The sequence below is a fragment of the Suncus etruscus genome, chromosome 17 (assembly GCF_024139225.1).
Source record: "Suncus etruscus isolate mSunEtr1 chromosome 17, mSunEtr1.pri.cur, whole genome shotgun sequence".
Lineage (NCBI taxonomy): Eukaryota > Metazoa > Chordata > Mammalia > Eulipotyphla > Soricidae > Suncus > Suncus etruscus.
This window is the reverse complement of record NC_064864.1, coordinates 65336092-65355475: the sequence shown is the minus strand read 5'-3', so window position 1 is coordinate 65355475 and position 19384 is coordinate 65336092. Positions and strand designations below refer to the sequence as shown.

Genomic DNA, 19384 nt, shown 5'->3' with positions numbered 1-19384 from the left:
CCAGGAGGCAAATCTAAGGTTTCAAGAGGCAGCCTGGGATCCCCTCGGGTCATGTGCTGAGCTCACAGACTAGATGCACAGACACAAACATGAACACACAAACACATGTATGCAGGCACATAGATATACAGTATGCACAAACACACAAATACATGGTCACATGAATGTGCAGATACACAGACACAATGATGCGTGGACACACAGATTCACTGATTAATGCCTAGACGACAGATGCAAGGACACACAAATAACCACTGGTCCCTGTGGAGCCCGGGGAAGAGCTGATGTACATATCCACTGGGTCATGGGAGGACCTCGATCCTCGAAGCTCAGCAGAAAAGGAAGGTCCCACCCAGTGCCCTGCACCCTATGTCCTGTGCCACATGCCCTGTGCCCCACACCCTATGCCCTGCACCCTGTTTCCTGCACCCTATGCCCTGAACCCTGTACCTGGTGGTCTATATCCTGTGCCATGCACCCCATGCCCTGCACCCAGTTCATCTCTGCAGTGAAGTGAACAGTACCAGGCACTGGTTTGATGCTATTTTTCTCTGGGCTTCTTTTTTTTTTTATCAGTATCTGTCACTTTTATTTATATTTTTATATATAAAATCTTTATTTATTTTTTTTATTTTTACTTTTTTTGGTTTTGGGGCCACACCTGGCGTTGCTCAGAGGTTACTCCTGGCTATCTGCTCAGAAATAGCTCCTGGCAGGCACGGAGGACCATATGGGACACCAGGATTCGAACCAACCACCTTTGGTCCTTGATCGGCTGCTTGTAAAGCAAACGCCTCTGAGCTATCTCTCCGGGCCCCAAAATCTTTATTTAAGCACCATAATTACAAGCATGATTGTAGTTGGGTTTCTCTGGGCCGCTGATTCCCGAGGTGGCATCATAGAAAGCTTCTCTAGAAGTAGCCAGAGCGATAGTACAGCAGTAAGACATTTGCCTTGCACATGGCCAACACAGGATAGATTCCAGTTTGAACCCCGGCATCCCATATGGTCCCCCGAGCCTGCCAGGAACGATTTCTGAGCAAAGAGCCAGGAGTAATCCCTAAGCGTCCCCAGGTGTGACCCTCCCCCAAAAAGGGAAAAAAAAGAAAACTTCTGTAGACAAATCACAAGCAAACGTTTAGTTAAAGTAACCTGAAATGAGCAGCTAAAAGAAAGGGGGCTAGAGAGGAAACTTCATGGAACCAGCAAGGTCCCCACCATCACGTAAGACAGTGGTCGACAACCTGCGACTCGCGAGCCACATGTGGCTCTTTACACTTTTAATTTGGCTCTTCTGTGTGCTGGGCGGCCACTCCAGGAGCGAGGACTCTGCTCCTAGCCTCTGTCAGTGCGCGCCCTATGTGGCTCTCAAAATAAATTTCAATCGTGGTTTTGGCGAGATTTGGCTCAGTTGAAAAAAAAGGTTGCCGACCACTGCCCTAAGAGATTCAGGGTTGGGGGGTCCCCTTCTCCAAGCAATGTCTTGTACAATGCCCAGTATCCAGCCCACGCCCTGAGCCCTGATCTCAACAGTTCCCAGGCAGTCCCAACGCACCGTTTCACCCAGCCTCTGAACAGCAGCTGCATGTCCCACTGTGTGACTGGAGGGGGGGGGGGGAGTTGATGCAGCTCTCTGTATCACAGGTGGATGGCGATAGTGCCACCAGGTCTTCCTCACAGGACACAGGTGGGCCCTGGGTTCCGGCCGGATTCACACATGCAAAACCCAGGCCAGACCAGATCTTTGACTACAGCCTATTTCCCTAATGGAGTTTTGACTATCGGGGAAGTGACTGAGAACAGTCCCTGAGGCTCCAAAAAAGGTCCCCTCACATGGCCTCAGGGGACTCGCTTTGCTTTCTTGTGAGGAAAATGTGCTATGGATACTTTGCCTGCAGGAGGTCGGGGGTCTGACTGCCTACCAGGAATGACCCTCCAGCAGAGAGTGAACCAGAAACAACAACAAACACAAGGTGCTTTGGCAGCTGAAGAAATAGTCCAGGAGTGAAGGCACCTGCCTTGTGTGCAGCCTCCTGGGTTCAGTCAGTTGACACTGCACAGCTCCCCTGAGCACCATGAGGTGTGGCAAAAAGGAAAAAGCAAGCAAGCAGGTTCCGTTCATTCCAGGATTACATGGCCTGGCTTCAGAACAATCACTGCGCTAGAAAGTGAGCTCAATTTTTTTTCTGGGCCTTAAGAGAACAGGACCCCAAAATAATCCCCGGCGGGGGTGGGGGGTGGGGTGGTGAAGCAAAAGTACAAAAGGTAAGGTACCTGCCATAAAAGCAATGGATCTGGGGGCCAGAGAAATAGCATGGAGGTAAGGTGTTTGCCTCGCATGCAGAGGGACGATGGTTCAAATCCCAGCATCCCATATGGTCCCCCGTGCCTGCCAGGAGCATTTTCTGAGCATAGAGCCAGGAGTAACCCCTGAGTGCTACCAAGTGTGACCCAAAAAATAAATAAATAAATAAATAAATAAATAAATAAATAAATAAATAAATAAATAAATAAAAGCAGTGGATCTGGGGTTGAATCCCCAGCAACTCATAAGGTCCCCTGAGCCCATTAGGAGTGATTTCTGAGTGTAGAGCCAGGAGTAACCCCTTAACACTACTGGATGTGACCAAAAAAACAAACCAACAAATAATACTTGGCACTATACAGCCTCCTGAGCATCACTGGATATTGCCTGTCCGAGTGGTCCCTGAGCACCACTGGGATGGCCACAGTACCCCTGACCTATCTCTCAGGCCTATAGAGCCAGGTCTAGGCCTACTAATGCTCTGCCAGAATAAGGCCATGAACACAAATAGCATCCTGCGCCCTGGACTCTGTTCCTTGTACCCTTGTACCTTGTGCCCTGAGCCCTGCCGGATTCCAGACAAGGGAAGGGGCTGTACTTAGGTACTACCCAAACCCCTAGGACTTTGTTGAGGGACCTCACAGAGCTGGGACCTGAGCCAGTTCTCCTGAGCAAGCAAAGCACTGCTCAGCCCCTCAAGCACCTCCCTGGTACCCAGCACTCACTTTGAAGACAGATTTTCAGACACAAAAGCCCACCCCGAGAATGAAATGATTGACTGCCCACTCCAGTATGCTCCTAAACACTTGCCCAAGAACATTTTGTTTCTCCTTTAGTTTTGGGACCACACTTAGAGATGTTGGGGGTTACTCCTGACTCTGGACTCAGTTATCATTCCTGCCAGTGCCCAGAAACCATATGGGATGCTGGAGATCGAACCCGAGTCAATTGCATCCAAGGCAAGTGTCTTAATCTGCTCCACTGCACTATCTCTTTGGCCCTTGCTCAAGAACTTGACTCTGAATTAAACCTTTCAAATCTACAACCCCTCACCATCATTCCTGAAAGCTAACCCCACTCCAAAAAAAAAAAAAGAAAAGAAAAATAATTAAATGCCAACAGCAGCAGCAGGAGCAGAAGCAGAAGCAACACAAATTAGGATACATAGCAGGCCCTGAGATAAAGAGCAGTTACCAGAATATAAGCAGCAACAGAAGTCTCGGCCTCCTCACCTAGCTTCCCCACTGGTCATCGAGGAAATGAGTTTTTTCCTGCTTTAATTTATAGTGTGCTATACGTGAGGGCGAATTAAGCTTTCATTTTAGAAATCCCTCTAATTGGATACCAGGGATGGGAAGGCTTCGGGGGCATTCCTGCCCAAGCCATGCTTAGTGGTTTGCAGAATGAGTGTGTGGTGATTATTATATATCACAGGACTTGGCAACTGCCCCATCATGGCGGCCTCTTCCTCTTCCTAGGGGCTTAGGGGGAACTGAGTGTTTGCGAAGGTTTCCTCTGGGTCCCCATACATTTCCCTGCCCTAATTGGATCCAGTTTCTCTGCCCAGGAGCAGAAAGACCATTTTTCTGGAATGGCTCCTTCTGTCGAAGGCCAGATCATCCATCACTCCCAGGTCAGCAAGTCTCACTGTTGGGGTCCTCCTAGGCAGGAATGGGAATGTGCAGGAAGGTTTTCTGTCCTGCCAGCAAAGGTCTGGGCATTGTCAGCAACTCTCCGACCATCCAGAGTGCTTCCAAAACCAGGCTGTGTGTCCTGAAGCTCCCTTGATGCAAACATTTCTCTCTTCCAAAATAAGTCCAAAATGCCATTTCTAATTGGGAGCTGGGGGTCAGTGGGGGCAAAAGGCATTTTTCTTTTTTTTCTTTTTTTTTTTTGTTTTTGTTTTTGTTTTTGTTTTTGGGTCACACCCGGCAGTGCTGCTCAGGAGTTATTCCTGGCTCCATGCTCAGAAATTGCTCCTGGCAAGCACGGGGGACCATATCTCTCCGGCCCCGGAAGGCATTTTTCACAGCTGAGAGGAATATTCAGAAAACATTTTCCCATGCGTGCCAGTCCCCACACCGAATCCCATCCAAGTCTTAGTCCACCGTCTCCTCTCCTGACTTCACAAGGCTGCTGCAGAGAATCTAACTTTCTCTGAGCACCTCTCCTCAGCCCCAAGTCATGAAGACACCAGATTAGTCAGATGTTTCTGGAACATCTGGCCCACACAGCCTCTATCCCACCCCCCACAACCCCCACCCAGCCCACAGGCCCCTCCCGGATCTGACCCAGCAGCTGTAGCTCCCAGCTTGCTGCCCAGGTCCCTGGCCCTGCCAGGGAAGCGGTTCATCCTGGCTCAGTCCCCAGCACCACAGAACAACTTAAGTGGCACCACAACAACCACAGGAGCCCACAGCCCGATCCCTCTTTGATGAGGCGGGGGTGAAGCCCAGAGTCAGTGGTGCTGGGGGTTCCTCTCAGCTCTGTGCAGGGCCAGGGGTGGAAACAAACTGGGCACTGCTTAACCCCTGTACTGTCTCACCAGGCCCGGCCCAATCCGTGCCCCCTCTCTCCAAGCCTTGGTCCCTTTGGGCGTGGAATTCCCTCTGGGGGTGTAGTGGGGGGACCTCATATCCCAGCGTGCTCCTGCTGAAACTAGGAAAAGATAGAACACAGCTCAGGCCCAGAAAGCTGCTTTTCCAGAACCTTCTGGGGCCCCTTCTCCAGCTTGTTTCTGTTTCATAAGTGGTGCCGTAACCCTGCCAAGACGGAATTCTACTTTTGGATGATGTTTCTCAAGCCCTTCAATCGGACATGCAAGCCCAGGATTCAGTGGGGCGCTCTCTGTCCTTTCAATCTGTCCCCTCCCTGAGAGGTGTCACCTTCTCTGTGGAAGCACAAAAGCAGCCCTGTTGTCCCCTTCAGGCCAGGCACAGGGGCACCAGCACAGCCAAGTTTTACTGTTGCGACCCCAATTAAGATCAGATTCTAGGTGGGGAGGAAAAAAAAAAGATCAGATTCTATGGGGCCAGAGTGATAGCACAGTGGTAGGGCATTTGCCTTGCATGCGGCAGACCAAGGATGGACCCGAATTAGATCCCCAGCATCCCATATGGTCCCCGAGCCTGCCAGGAGCAATTTCTGAGCACAGAGACAAAAGTAACCCCTGAGCACTGCCAGATTTGGCCCAAAAGCCAACAACAAATAATCGAACAAAAAAATCTTGGGGCCAGAGAGATAGCACAATGGTAGGGCATTTGCCTTGCACTCAGTCAATCCAGGACAGACAGTGGTTCAAATCCAGCATCCCATATGGTTCCCCGAGCCCGCCAGGAGCAATTTCTGAGCAGAGTCAGGAGTAACTCCTGACCACTGCCGGCTGTGACTCAAAATCCAAAAATAAAAGCAGGTTCTAGGAATGGTGATCAATTAATACCAATTTACACACACAGAGAGAGGTATCCACCAGTTGATGTGGCTTCAAAACACAAACTTCCACACAAAATGCAAATTTTCACCACTGAAAACATAAAGGGGGGCCAGAGAGATAGCACAGCGGTGTTTGCCTTGCAAGCAGTTGACCCAGGACCTAAGGTGGTTGGTTCAAATCCTGGCATCCCATATGGTCCCCCGTGCCTGCCAGGAGCTATTTCTGAGCAGATAGCCGGGAGTAACCCCTGAGCACTGCCTGGTTTGGCCCAAAACTAAAAAAAAAATAAATAAAAAAATAAAAAAAAATAAAGGGGTCTGGGTTCTTCCTTAGAGCCCTTCTGAGGAGGAAGAAGCTCAACTTTCTCTTGGGAGGGATGGGAACCTTCCTAAACCCCAAGGCAGTCATTCTAGTCTTCTGCTGCAATGCTCCAGCTTCCTCTTTTTCTTTTTTTTCCTTGGTTTTTAGGCCACACCCGGGGTGTTCAGGGGTTAATCCTGGCTCTGCACTCAGAAATCACTCCTGGCAAGCTCGGCGGACCATTATGGGATGTTGGAGATCGATCCCAGGCCATCCCGGGTCAGCTGCCTGCAAGACAAACGTCCTAATGGTGTACAATAGCTCCAGCCCTAGATTTCTCTTTTTTAAAAAAGGTTTTGGGGGTCCGGAGAGATAGCATGGAGATAGGGCATTTGCCTAGCATGCCTAGCATGCAGAAGGTTCGAATCCCGGCATCCTATATGGTCCCCCAAATGAGCCTGCCAGGAGCGATTTCTGTTTGGTTTTTTGGGGTTTTTTTTGGGGGGGGGAGGGTTACTCCTAGCTCTAAGCTCAGAAATCGCTCCTGGCAGGCTCGGGGGACCACATGGGATGCCGGCATCTGAACCACTAACCTTCTGCATGCAAGACAAATGCCTTATCTCCATGCTATCTCTCCAACTCCCCAGGAGCAATTTCTGAGCATAGAGCCAGGAGTAAATCTGAGCACTGCCGGGTGTGACCCAAAAAAAAAATTTTTTTTTGACATTACTCAGGGCTTCGCTTCCTCCTAACTCTGTGCTCTTGTTGATGCTCAGGGTGTGGTGATGTGTGGTGCTAAGGTTGAAATCAGGGTCAGCCACATGCAAAGCAAGAGCCTGACTGGCTGTTCTCTCTGGCCCACCCCTGTTTTTCTTAAATACAGAAAGCCAAAGCTGGAGGGAGAGAACAGGAGATAAGCATGAAGTTTTCTTACCATGACTCAGTTCAGATTTCCTGGTTCCCCAAGTGCTGTCAGGAGTGAACCCTGAGAAGAGTATGGAATAGGGGCCAGAGCGGTGGCGCTAGAGTTAAGGTGTCTGTCTGCCTTGTAAGTGCTAGCCTAGGACGTAACCCCTGAGCATCAATGGGTGTGGCCCCAAAATAGAAGAGTCTGGAATAGTCCCTAAACAGTGTCATGTATGAAACCCCCCCAAAAAAATATATATACATATATATATGCATTAATACATATATATAGCTGGAAATATAGTACCGGAGGGAGGGCATTTGCCTTGCATGTGGCCGACCTAGGCTTAATACCCAACATCACATAGGTCCCCTGAACCCCAATAAGTGTGATCTCTGAGCACATAACCAGGAATAAGCTAGAGCACTGCTGGGTGTGGCCCACAAACAAACAAACAAACAAAAAGTATACAGATGCATTTGAGTTGATTTTTTTAAACCCTATTTTTTGGACCTGAGAGATAGTCAATGTGCTAGAATTCTTGTCAGTTTTTGTTTGTTTTCGGGGAATAGGCCACAATGATGGCAATGCTCAGGGGCTCCTCCTGGCTCAGCACTCAGGAATTACTCCTGGCACTGCTCAGGAGACCATATGGATTGCCTGGGAGCAAACCCAGGATGGCTGCATGAAGGCAAACTCCTTACCTTTGTACTCTCATTCCAGCCCTTTGGGAAATATCTTAAAAAGGGCTTTGGCAGATTGCTTCAGAGCCCTCCAGGATTCAAGTGACCTCTGAATCGCAGCTCTGACCCCTGACTCCCTACTTTCCTCTCCTTTTCCCCCCATCTGCAAAGCCAGTGATTATTCTAATCACTTTCCTAGAGCACAGGGTGAGGTTGAGGACTGGGGGCACCCCTTCTAACCAGGAACAGGGAATGTTTCTGCTTTTCACTGTCTCTTCCTTCTGTTTCCTACAGACCCAGGAGATATCCTGGAAGCAAATTTCATCACTGTCTATGAGAATGACAAGGACACTGTGTGCAGTTCAGAGGCAGGGCAGTCATCGGTGGAGAGTGAGGATGGATCTAGGAGCTGCCAGGCACAAGTATCCCCATGTCCAGCAGAGAAGCACCTCATTGTCCCGGGGCTGAGCTGCTGCTTTCAGCCAGCTCCAAGGGAGGACAGTTATGTTTTCAAAAGCACCGGAAATTGTTTTTAAGTGGCTACAAGAATCCTGCCCCGGGGGGAGGGGTTGCATTTTAATTTTTTCTTTTGGTTTTGGGCCACACCCAGCTGTAGTTGGGAGGTGTTAGTCCTGGACATGCGCTCAGAAATTACTCCTGGCAGGCTCGGGGGACCAATATGAATGCTGGAGATCATTCCTGGGTCAGCCACATGCAAGACAAACACCCTCCCTACTATGCTATCATGCAGTCTCTGGGCTTATTTTTTGTTGTTTAACATCTTTGTGATCTTATTTCACTCTGTCCCCATCATTAGAAACAAAAGCCCTTACCAATGTTTTCTTGTGTTTTGAATAAATGAACCTTTTCGTTTAATTTTGGGGCATGGTTTTAATTTTGCGATTTGGGGGCCACATCTGGTGGTACTTCAGAGTGCCAGAGCAGTAGTAGAGTGGTGGGCATTTGCCTTGCACACTGCCAACCCACATTCGATCCCTGGCATCCCAGATGGTACCCCGAGTGATTCCTAGGTACAGAGCTACGAGTAAGACCTGAACTCGTCACCAGTGTGGCCCTCCTAAAATAAAAGCATGACCTTGTCTATGGCCATACCACCCTGAATGCAGCCGATCTTGTCTGATCTTGGAAGCTAAGCAGGATCGGGCCTGGTTAGTACTTGGATGGAAGACCGCCTGGGAATACCAGGTGCTGTAGGCTTAAAAAAAAAACACACATGTAGGGCCAGAGAGATAGCACAGCCGCGTTTACCTTGCAAGCAGCCGACCAAGGACCTAAGGTGATTGGTTCGAATCCCGGCATCCCATATGGTTCCCCATGCCTGCCAGGAGCTATTTCTGAGCAGAGAGCCAGGAGTAACCCCTGAGCAATGCTGGGTGTGGGCCAAAAACCAAAAAAAAAAAAAAAAAAAGTGACCTTGATGGTGCAGGGAATCAACCAAGCTCTGAGTTTGTATCATAAGCTATAAAGGCAGCTGCCTTATCTATATTCTCTCTGCCCTACTTCTTCGGCAATTCTGGTTCTGGGACACAACTGTACTGCTTGAGGGTCACTCCTGTTGATGTTCAAGGGGAGACTGTGGTGGAAGAGATGAAACCTAGATGATCCACCTGCTGAACATCTCTCAGGCCCAGGACACCTGTACTATCTCCTACTATACTCTCAGGCCCCACCCATACTTAAATATTTTTTTCTTTTAGAGGGGGAATTTGGGAGTTACAACTGGAAGAATTCAAGGGCTCTGAACAATTTCTGGTGCTGGGTATCAAACTGGGGTAAGTCACATGCAAGGTATAACCCACACATGAACTCTTGGATTTGTTCTTATTAGTAATACAATTGCTTTAAGATATCTTTAGAGATGACTGGAGACATAGCACTGTGGGTAGGATGCTTTTCTTATACAAGGTCAACCTAGGTTCAATCCTTGGTACCCCATATGGTACTCAGAGTCCCACCAGGATTAAGTCTTTCTTTTTATATATATATATATATATATATATATATATATATATATATATATATATATATATATATATATATAAATGTTATAAATGCTTTAATTGAATCATTGTGAGATACACAGTTCCCAAGTTGTTTATGATTGAGTTTCATATAGTGCCCAACACTTCACCAGTGTGAATTTCATTTCCTGCCATCAATGTCCAGTTTCTCTCTCTCTTTCTCTCTCTCCCCTCCCTCTCTCTCCCCCCTCTCTCTCCTTCCCCACTATGGTTTGTAATATTGTTACTGAAGTGGTACCATGCATATCACTTTATCTCCTTTCAGCACCCAGTTCTTGTCCAGAGTGATCACTTCCAACTCTCATTTTCACAGTGTTCCCTTCTCTGTCCTAACTACACTTTCCCCTGGCTTTTTGTGACAAACTACCTAATATGGATTGGTCCTCCTGACCCTCTCTCTATTATCATAGATATTATCACCAAATACCTTTTCTATGTATACAGGAATGATTCTTGAGCACAGAGTCAGGAATATATCCTGATCATAATCGCATACAGTCCAAAACAAAAACAAAAATTATTTGGGGCCAAGCAAAATGGCCTTTGCCACCATGTGCAAATAGAATGAGGGAGCCAGGGTGCAGAGAAAGACTGAAAACTCACCCACTTCCTTCCCTGCATGTCCACTGGTTGAACTCATCCTACTGTCCTCAAGTGTCACCTCTGATGCCTCTATCCACTGCAATGATATCGCCTTGTAGCCTTTAAGCTGGAAGCCCTATCCCTGTCCTTGGTGGACTTCCAGCCACTGCCCAGAGGAGTCCAACTTCCATCTTAGACCCTCCACTAGCAACCCCCTGTGCTGAGAAGCAGCCAAAAAGACTTGTTTTTGTGTGTGTGTGTTTTTTTTCTTTAGCCACCTACCTCCTAAAAACTTCCTTAAATTTCCAAAACATCTAGCTCTGAGGCCAGAGAAATAGTATAGGGATTAAGACACTTGCCTTCCATGAGGCCAACCTGGTTTGCTCCCGATGGTCCCCCAGGCACAGCCAGGAGTGATCCCTGAGCACAGAGCCAAGAGTAAGCCCTGAGAACCACCATGTTTCCCAATGTTTCTGTTGCCAATATATTGGCAACAAATATTCACTATTTAAATACCCCCTCAAGTTCTAGGATGCTTTTAAGAGCTGTAACAATTCCCCAATCTGGACTCACCAGCTCCTGTAAAGGCAGATGGCATCATCATGTAAATCATTTCCTCAGTCTCACTCAGGCATTACCCGAGTCAGAGGACCACACCCAGAGGGGAGTATTGGGCAAGTCACTACCAGACCGTCAGCTCCTCCGGACATGGTTCTAACAAGGATTCTCTGGGCCACAGGAAGAATCAAGCTTTGTCGAGTGGAGATTCTGACAGGAGGTAACAAAAGCTACTGCAAGACTCGGGTCTTGTGGACACTTATCTGATGGTGTTTAAAACTGGCTGTTGGATGAATATAAATCATCACTGGAAATCTTTCTGCAAGAAAGCCCAGCCTTCCGGGTGCCAAAGCAATAGTAACGTGGGGAGGGCGCTTGTCTTGCATGCAGCTAACCCAGGTTGGATCCTCAACACCCCACATGGTCCTCCAGGCCCAGCAGGAGTGATCTCTGAGCATAGAGCCAGGAGAACAGCCAAGTGCAGCAAAAAGAAAAAGACACCTTCCCCCCCCAAAAAAGCAAAGCCTCTGAAAGTGCCACTATTGATTTCTCTATCTCTGAGTGTCAGTGCCAAAAAGAAAACCTTGAGAAAACCAAAAGGCAGTTTCAGTTCCACCACCATCAGATTGCCTGAGTTTCAGCACAGGAGGTTGCTGGGGGAGGGGGAGGGGAATAGAATAGGGCAAATAGAAGCTAGACTCATCCTGCAGAGGCTGGAAGTCCACCAAGGACAAGGAAAGGGCTTCCAGCTTAAAGTCAGGCTCATATATGACAATAAAAGACCCCACCTTTATTTGGGCCCTGTAGCGGAAGCTTCATACCCCAATCCCAAAACATTGGAAAGACATGGGTCTAGAAGGAAAGGCCAACTCTGGAATTAATCCACACACCATTAAGGAAATAAAACAGGTTCAGGAACTTCCACACACAAGCCTTCCACTCCTGGGCCGGAGAGATAGCACAGTGGTAGGGCGTTTGCCTTGCAAGCGGCCAACCCAGGACCAACAGTGGTTTGAATCCGAGCATCCCATATGGTCCCCCGTGCCTGCCAGGAATGATTTCTGAGCAAAAAGCCAGGAGTAACCCTTGAGTGTCACCGGGTGTGACCAAAAAAAAGAAAAGAAAAAAAAAAGTCTTCCACTCCAATGAAGCAGATAGCTCATTGTGGAAAATCTAAAACTGAGACCCCAGAGTCTTTCTTAGGAAGCGCCAGACCACATTCTGGGGTGGAGAACAAGTGGTCTAAACCATCAATCCAAAGGATGCTTCCATCCAAAGGTGCTTCTGACCAAGTGTATCCTGAAAGGGTGGAACTCAGTTAACCTAACAGGGCCTCATCGCGTTGACCCTGTACTCAGAAAGGTAGGGAGCCTGGTATTTCAGGCCTACAGTGGAACCTCACCCCATCACCCTGTTTGGTTTCCCAGCAGTCCACTGTCTCTCCTCCCCTTCCCCATGCCAGCCTCTGGTAGCTTACAAGTTACTGGAGCAAATGCTGCTTGTCTATTCTGCTTTTCTGTGCTTGCATATTCTGCTTTCCTGTAAAGGCCGTCTTTCTGGCTTTCTAACTTTTCGGCCTGTTCCTCTGGTATGCTTAGGAAATGAGATCAAAGGCCCCTGGAACCTCTTAATTGATCAGATCTGGCAGCTCTGGCCAGGGAGGAAAGAAAAGGAGGGAAGGGAGGCCCTAGCAAAATTCTTATCGCCACAGGTCACTCAAATGTGCGGAGACAGTCTAGAAAGTCAGAAAACAAAACCCTCGAGAGAAGAGGCAGCAATAAAATAAAACATAGAAAAGTAACATAGAAAAGGCCTTTTGCAAAGCCTCTTTCTCACTGCTCTGACTTCAATACTAGAAGCCTGCCAATTTCTGAGATCCTGAAATGTAAATAGACAGACAGAGTTAGTCTGGAGCTTTTCTTGAAATGCTTAATCACTTAGCTCATTTCCATAAACGACATGAAGTCAATCTCTCTCTCTCTTTTTTATTTGCTTAACTACATTTTAGTGGAGAGTAAATCTAATGTTCCCAAGAGTTATCAAGTTGATGTTTTTTCACAAGACCAGGACAAATAAACAGCCTCCAAAATGCATTTTGGTGGTTCGAAATTTTGAGCCCAGATCACTATCTTTTACTTCAAAACAACTGCCACAAAAGTGCAATTTGCTTTGCTGCTTTCTAATTACTATGAATCACTTTTACTCACACCCACGGATATTTTCTATTTTATTGCTACATTCATGTTTTCCATTACATAGTTTATTATGGTAAGAGTTTGACTTCACAATGAATTTAGCAGCCATCTGCCTCCAAGAATGCATAATAATAACAAAAGATAGGCCCCTCATTCGCTCAGAAACACCGACAACTACAAATTCCTTTGGAGCATTTGCCCAGGGTGTCTGCCTTTCCTCAAGGCCTGTTTCTCAATTGTTTGGGACAAATGTGACTTTTACTTGAAAGCCACATTTTAAATTGTTTACAATGTCGTCCGTTAAGTGAACTAAATTAAATTCCACATTTGCCAATTATATTTCTCATCTGCAACCATTCACAAGAAGCTTCAAGTAAGAATTTTTACACAGTCTAAACCACTCAGGTTTTTAAGGTACTATATACACTTGATGTTAGCTAGATGACTTTCATTTCTAGATTGAAGAAGATCATTATGTGACAAACTTAATTTAGAAGAATGGTTTTCGGAGGCTGGAGAGAGAGCACAGCAGGTAGGGCATTTACCTTGCTCATGGCCTACCCAGGTTCTATCCCAGTACCCCATACTGTCCCCAAGCCTGCCAGGAGCAATTCTGAGCACAGAGCCAGGAGTAACCCCTAAGCGCTGCAGGGTGTGGTACAAAAACAAAACAAAAGAAAAAGGAATTTTTTGTGGGGGAGGGTTACATTTCAATGTAAGAAGGTATGTTTCACATGTAGGGGATTCCCTGGGTTTGGTCCTTGATTCCTATCCCCTTCAAAATTACTTGAAATATCTAAACACCAAGCAGAGAAAAACAAAAATGCTCTTCTCTCTCTCTCCTTTTTTTTTGTTTGTTTTTTGTTTTTGTTTTGTGGGCCACATCCGGTGATGCTCAGGGGTTACTTCTGGCTAAGCACTCAGAAATCGCTCCTGGCATGGGGGACCATATGGGACACCGTGGGATGAAACTGCAGGCCTTCCTAGGTCAGCCATGTGCAAGGCAAATGCCTACCACTGCGCCATCACTCTGGCTCCTTATACAGAAGCTGGAGGGACAGTCCAGCAAGGAGGGCACTTGCCTTACACTCAAGTCAACCCAAGTTCGATACTCAGCATCCATAGGTTTTCGGAACCCACCAGGAGTGACTACTGAGTGCAGAGCAAGGAATAAACTCCGAGCACTACTGAGTATGGGCCCCAAACAAGAAACAAGCTCCCACATAGATCCAAAGATAAATTCAGTAGTAATCCCCTGGATTTCATTCCCAGCACCACCAAAAATAAATTCATACATTTGAATTTATGTGCTCAAATCTTTCATAATAAAGATCCAAAAGAAAAGTGAAAGCATTTCTGGGGTTGGAGAGTTCAGCAGGCTGAGTGCATGTTTTACATGCCTGAGGCCCAGATCTGATCCTCTGCATTGCATGGTCCTCTAGCGGGTGATATAGGATTCCTGTTTTTTCTACCTAAATCACCCTGAACATCACCAGAAATGGCCCCAATCACAGCACTGGAAGTGGCTGTGAGCACTACCAGGTGTGGAGAAAACAACAACAACAACAACAACAAAAGAAAACACTTAAAATCATGGGTTTCCTCTGAACAAATGAAAGAGAAGAAATGCAAATTTCTCAGCCCATATTATCCCCTGAGCCCCATTCCAGGAGTGATCCTTCAGCACAAAGCCAGGAGTAAACCCTGAGCACCACTAGATGTGGCCCTATGGAAAAAAAGAAAAGAAAAAAAGAAATCAGCTTTCCACACAATGATTCCTTTTTCTAGCTTGAATTTGAGTCTCCTTACAGACAAAACCCTCTCCACTCAAAGGCATGGTCCCGGGGCTGGAGAGATAGCATGGAGGTAGGGTGTTTGCCTTGCATGCAGAAGGACAGTGGTTCGAATCCAGGCATCCCATATGGTCCCTCGAGCCTGCCAGGAGCGATTTCTGAGTGTAGAGCCAGGAGTAACCCCTGAGCGCTGGCGGCTCTAACCCAAAAACCAAAAAAAAAAGGCATGGTCCCAAGTTATTTTCTCACTTGGAGAAGACAACCAATCAAAGTCTCAAAGAGAAATGAAAAACCTCGGGCCAAAGCAATCGCACAGTGGGTAGGGCACTTGCCTTATACCATGGTTTGATCCTTGGCATCCCATATGGTCTACTAAACTGACCAGGGGAGTAACCCCTGAGCACTATCAGGTGTGGCCCAAAATAAAAAAAAAATAAATAAAAAAGAGAGAGAGAAAGAAATTAAAAACCTTTAACAGAAAAATAATGCATAAGGCACATTTTTAGACCCTCAATCACAGTGATTGGGCCGTGCCATACCCATCTCCAGAGTACCAGAATATCACTGTCCCCAAAGCTTCTGAGAAAAGGGGAAAAAATAATCTTGTTAATCTAACAAAAATATTATGCAGAAGCGATAATCCACTGGGTAGGGTAGGGTGTTTGTTTGCCTTGCACTTGGTCTACCCGAGTTAGAACCCATCACCCCATATGGGTCCCCTGAACACCGCCAGGAGTAATTCCAGAGCAGAGACACGGAATAACCCCTGAGCACCGCCAGGAGTGACCCAAAAAAAAAAAAAAAAAACCAACAACAACAACAACAAAATTAGGCAGTGCATAGCCGTGCATAAGAACTGGGAGGGAGGGGTTGAAAACATTTTGCCTTCTCTAAGCAAAACATTTTCAAAGAAGCCACGAATGGGGCAGGAAAGAAAAAGCACGCCCCGGGCGAACCAACCAACGGGTAGAGCAACAGATGCTGGGCAAGAGAAACCAGTGAGACTTGCAACGGCGCCAGCACCACCAAATCCAGTGATTTCACAACAAATAATTTCAGAATAGAGGGAGGGAGGGAGGAAGGGAGGGTGAGACCTAGCCCAGGCCCGACCCCTGCGCTGTGCATCCCCGTCCCGCCACTAGGTGGCGGCTGCTCAGGTTTCCAGCCAAAGCGGGGGCCCGGGCTGGGCCCGGGAGGGAGCGGGGTAGGGACTGGGGGTGCGTTTTCTCCACTTCTTTCCCCGCCCGGACGGGCGCTCGCTCTGCCCCCGAGTCCCCGAAAGCCCGTCTACCAGCTCCCTCCCATCTTGGTCCAGTTGGTGCAAAAGTCAGGTTGAGAAAACAGGAAGGGGAAAAAAAATACACAAAACAAAACTCCGGCCTTAGAACCTGAGCTCACCCCGCCTTTCCTGAAAGTGTCCCCCGCCCCGCAGGTTCCACTGGGCTGCGGGTGGGGACCGGACCTGGCGGCAGCTGCTGCGGCAAAGCAGAGCGGCCGGCCACGCGGGGACCCCGGGCCTGTCCCGCCCGCCGCAGGGTCACACCAGGGGGGTCAGGACCGACCCCGAAAGTCGCCCTTCCTGCAGCCGAGCAGGCGAGCGAAGGAAAACTGAGATCAGAAGGGAAACGAGGCACGTCCGCGGGCTGTCCCCCCAAGTGGCCCCGGCCCCGACCGCCTTCCCCTACCTTGGGTGTCAGATAGAGCCTCCGCCCACGAAAGGGGAAAACCACTTCCCCTTTCCTCCGGGGCTGCAAGCCAGAGCTCCAATCTTGGCAAAGGCGACCTTCCATAAATTCCAGGTGTTCCCAAATAGGCGTGTTTACCCGCGCACAACAACAGCAATAGTTTTTTCAAGCAGCATCTGTCCTGTTTCTGGCTTACTTTTTTTTTTTTTTTTTAATCTTTGGGAAGAGTTGATGCTTAAACATAAAAATGGGTAAGCTTTGGCTCAGATCCTTCACATACCTCAACTCTCTACTTGGTTATTTCCTACCAACTTAATGAGTTGCACCCCAAAACAACGCCTGACAACTCCTAGAGTCCAAATGCAACCCTTCAGCCTCCTCTTTCTCTCTCTGTCTTGCTCCCTTTTCAAAGGGGGAAAGAGTAAACCCGCTCCTGAAATGCTGCGTGGTTTTCTCCAGGCGAGCTGTTACCTTCTCTCTCCTCCACCCAGGAGCGGGGTTTTTTTGTTTTTCAAAGGCTCCGTGGGCTCACTGACGGGATTTCCCTAAGAACCAGTTCCAAACCGAAGGTTTCCAGCCAGAGAGCCTCTATCAACTCGGGGCTTGGCGCAGCCCAAGGGTTTCTGCGGATCCCGCCCCACGCAAGACTCTCCTAAGCCCAGAGCTCACACACACACACTCCCAGAACAATAATCCCGGGCTGCCTGGGGAAGAAAAAAAAATAAAAATAAAGCCATTTCCTTTGCAATGTTCACTCATCTCTTTCTTCCCGGAGGAATTGCATTTTTAAAACATTTTTTCCGACTGACCTTTCCACAGCTGCCGAGATGGCACGAAGCGCCAGAGCCGGTGTCTGAGCTGGAAAGCAGACGAGACGTCTCGGGCTGGATGTGCAAGTGTCCGAGACCGTGCAAGCTCGGCGTGTCCCCCCCGCACACACACACTCACACACACACTCACTTGGCCGGCCCGGGGCCCAGAGGTCCGGCTCCCGGCGCCCGCCAGGGCGGAGCAGAAGGAAGAACGCCTGGAGGGGGCACATCTGCAAAGCAGCCAGGGGTGCTTGCAAGGGGGTCTCCGCTCGCCCCCAGCCCGCTCGCTCCCCGCGGGCATCCCGCACACGGCAGCCCCGGCCCGGCCACTCCTCCGCCCGGCCGCCCGCCTCTTACCTTCCCTGGCTTTCAGCAAGACCGTGTTGGCCACGATGTTTTCCAGCTCCATTGACAGGTCAGCGAGGAAGCCGGCCGGCGGGGCTGTCAGCGCCTGCGGGTGCTGCCCTGCTGCTGCCGCCGCTGCAGCCGGAGCCGGAGCCGGGAGCCAGCAGCCCGCGGAGCCTCTACCGCCGCATTATTCCGCTCGGATCCCTCGGAGTTTTCTTCCCCCCGGAGCCCAGAGGAGCCGGAGCCGCCGCCGCCGCCGCCGCGTCTTCCTCCCTCTGTCCCCCTCCCCCCTCCCGCGGCAGTCTCCCCCCCACCCCCCACCCTCCGCGTTTCTCGGTCACTCCATTCTCCTCCCCTCGCGCTCCCTCGGATGCTTCAAGCCTCGGATGCTTCTCTGCCTCCCCTCGCTCCCTCCCGGGGGTGTGGTACTCAGCGGGCTCGGGCGGCCGCACCGCGCAGGCGCGAGGCCCGGCCACGCCCCCGCCTCCGCGCTCGCCGCGCAGGGGCTGCCGGGACTTGTAGTTCCCCGGGGTGGGGGCGGAGGTGGAGATGGTGGTGGGGGGAGAGCCTAGTTGGGACTCGGTGCAGGCGTGCGGGAGTGCGGGAGTCCCAGACCCGCCAGCTCAAGATCGGAGGGTCGCAGAGGGAAGGCGGCTGCGGCCTGAAGGCCCACCGGGGGCTAGTTGCAGCGGCCGGCTGGATCCCAGTGCCCCCTTCCCGTTCCAGATCTCAGACTTGCAGCACGCCCACCGCCCCGGGCTTCCTTGCAACTCGCCCCCCGGGCCGCCCTAGGCAGAGCTGGGATAAGGGACCTGCAGGCCACGGCCCCCGGGCACGCGCTGCCACGGTTTTTCCTCCCGGCTCCGTTGGGGGCTGCAGCCCCCCGGAAAGGCGCCGCGGTGGCGGACAAAGGTGCACTTTGTTCCCTCCCTGGGCGCCCAAGGGGTCCTGCCACCCCGCGCCGCCTGCCACGCAGCCCGAGCGCCACCCGGCGGGCGCTTGCTCGCGGCCCCGAACTCGCCGGGACTCGCGGGCCGGCGGGCGCTGCAGGCGTGGGAAGCTTTGGCCGGCTGGCTGGCTGGTTGGGGATGCTCCTGGCAGTCGGGCACCGGCGACTCGCAGCCCAGCCGCGTCCAGAAAGCCCCATTCCAGATCTGCACCCGCCTGGCTACCAGAAGGGGAAAGAGCCCTGCCCTCCATCCATCTCCAGGGCTTTCGGGGGGATGGGGTGGGGCGGGGTGGGGTGCTCGGGTCCCTAGGAACAATAGGGCCTTGGCCGCCCGCGGTTGGCTCGGCGGATATCCGTTCCGAAGGAGGTTCGGGACCTTCGCAGGGCCTTCGGAGGAAACCTCTGTCCCCAAGGCGGCCAGGAAGTGGTGGGGAGGTGCCGAGAAAAGGGAGAACAATTGCTGCGCATCGGAGAAAATAAAGCCCTGAATAGTTTCTCCAGGCGGGGGGCTGCTGATTGCATCCTGTTTCCTGAAGGAATCTACTCAGCACCTCCATTTCCTACTGCCCACTTGGGTTGGGGGGTCCCCCTGCTCCCGCGCGAGCGATCTTAGCACCTCTGTAAAGGGGCATTGGGCATTAAGAGTTATCTCTGAGGATGCGCCCGGAGAGATAGCACAGCGGCGTTTGACTTGCAAGCAGCCGATCCAGGACCAAAGGTGGTTGGTTCGAATCCCGGTGTCCCATAGGGTCCCCCGTGCCTGCCAGGAGCTATTTCTGAGCAGACAGCCAG

At 50.1% G+C, this 19384-nt stretch overlaps 1 protein-coding gene and 1 non-coding gene across 2 annotated transcripts in view; one reads left to right on the top strand and one right to left on the bottom strand.

The window, feature by feature from the left end:
* GRK5 (G protein-coupled receptor kinase 5) overlaps positions 1–17833 on the bottom strand; it is a 133582-nt gene extending 115749 nt beyond the window's left edge. Inside the window, exon 1 of the mRNA XM_049764467.1 lies at positions 17653–17833. Coding sequence (XP_049620424.1) covers positions 17653–17704 — 52 coding nt within the window. The 5' untranslated portion in view covers positions 17705–17833. The remainder of the gene's footprint in view (positions 1–17652) is intronic.
* On the top strand, positions 8728–8846 carry LOC125995154 (5S ribosomal RNA). The gene has a single exon (XR_007490744.1). It is a non-coding gene; the product is annotated as a 5S ribosomal RNA (ribosomal RNA).
* Positions 17834–19384: the final 1551 nt, after the last annotated feature.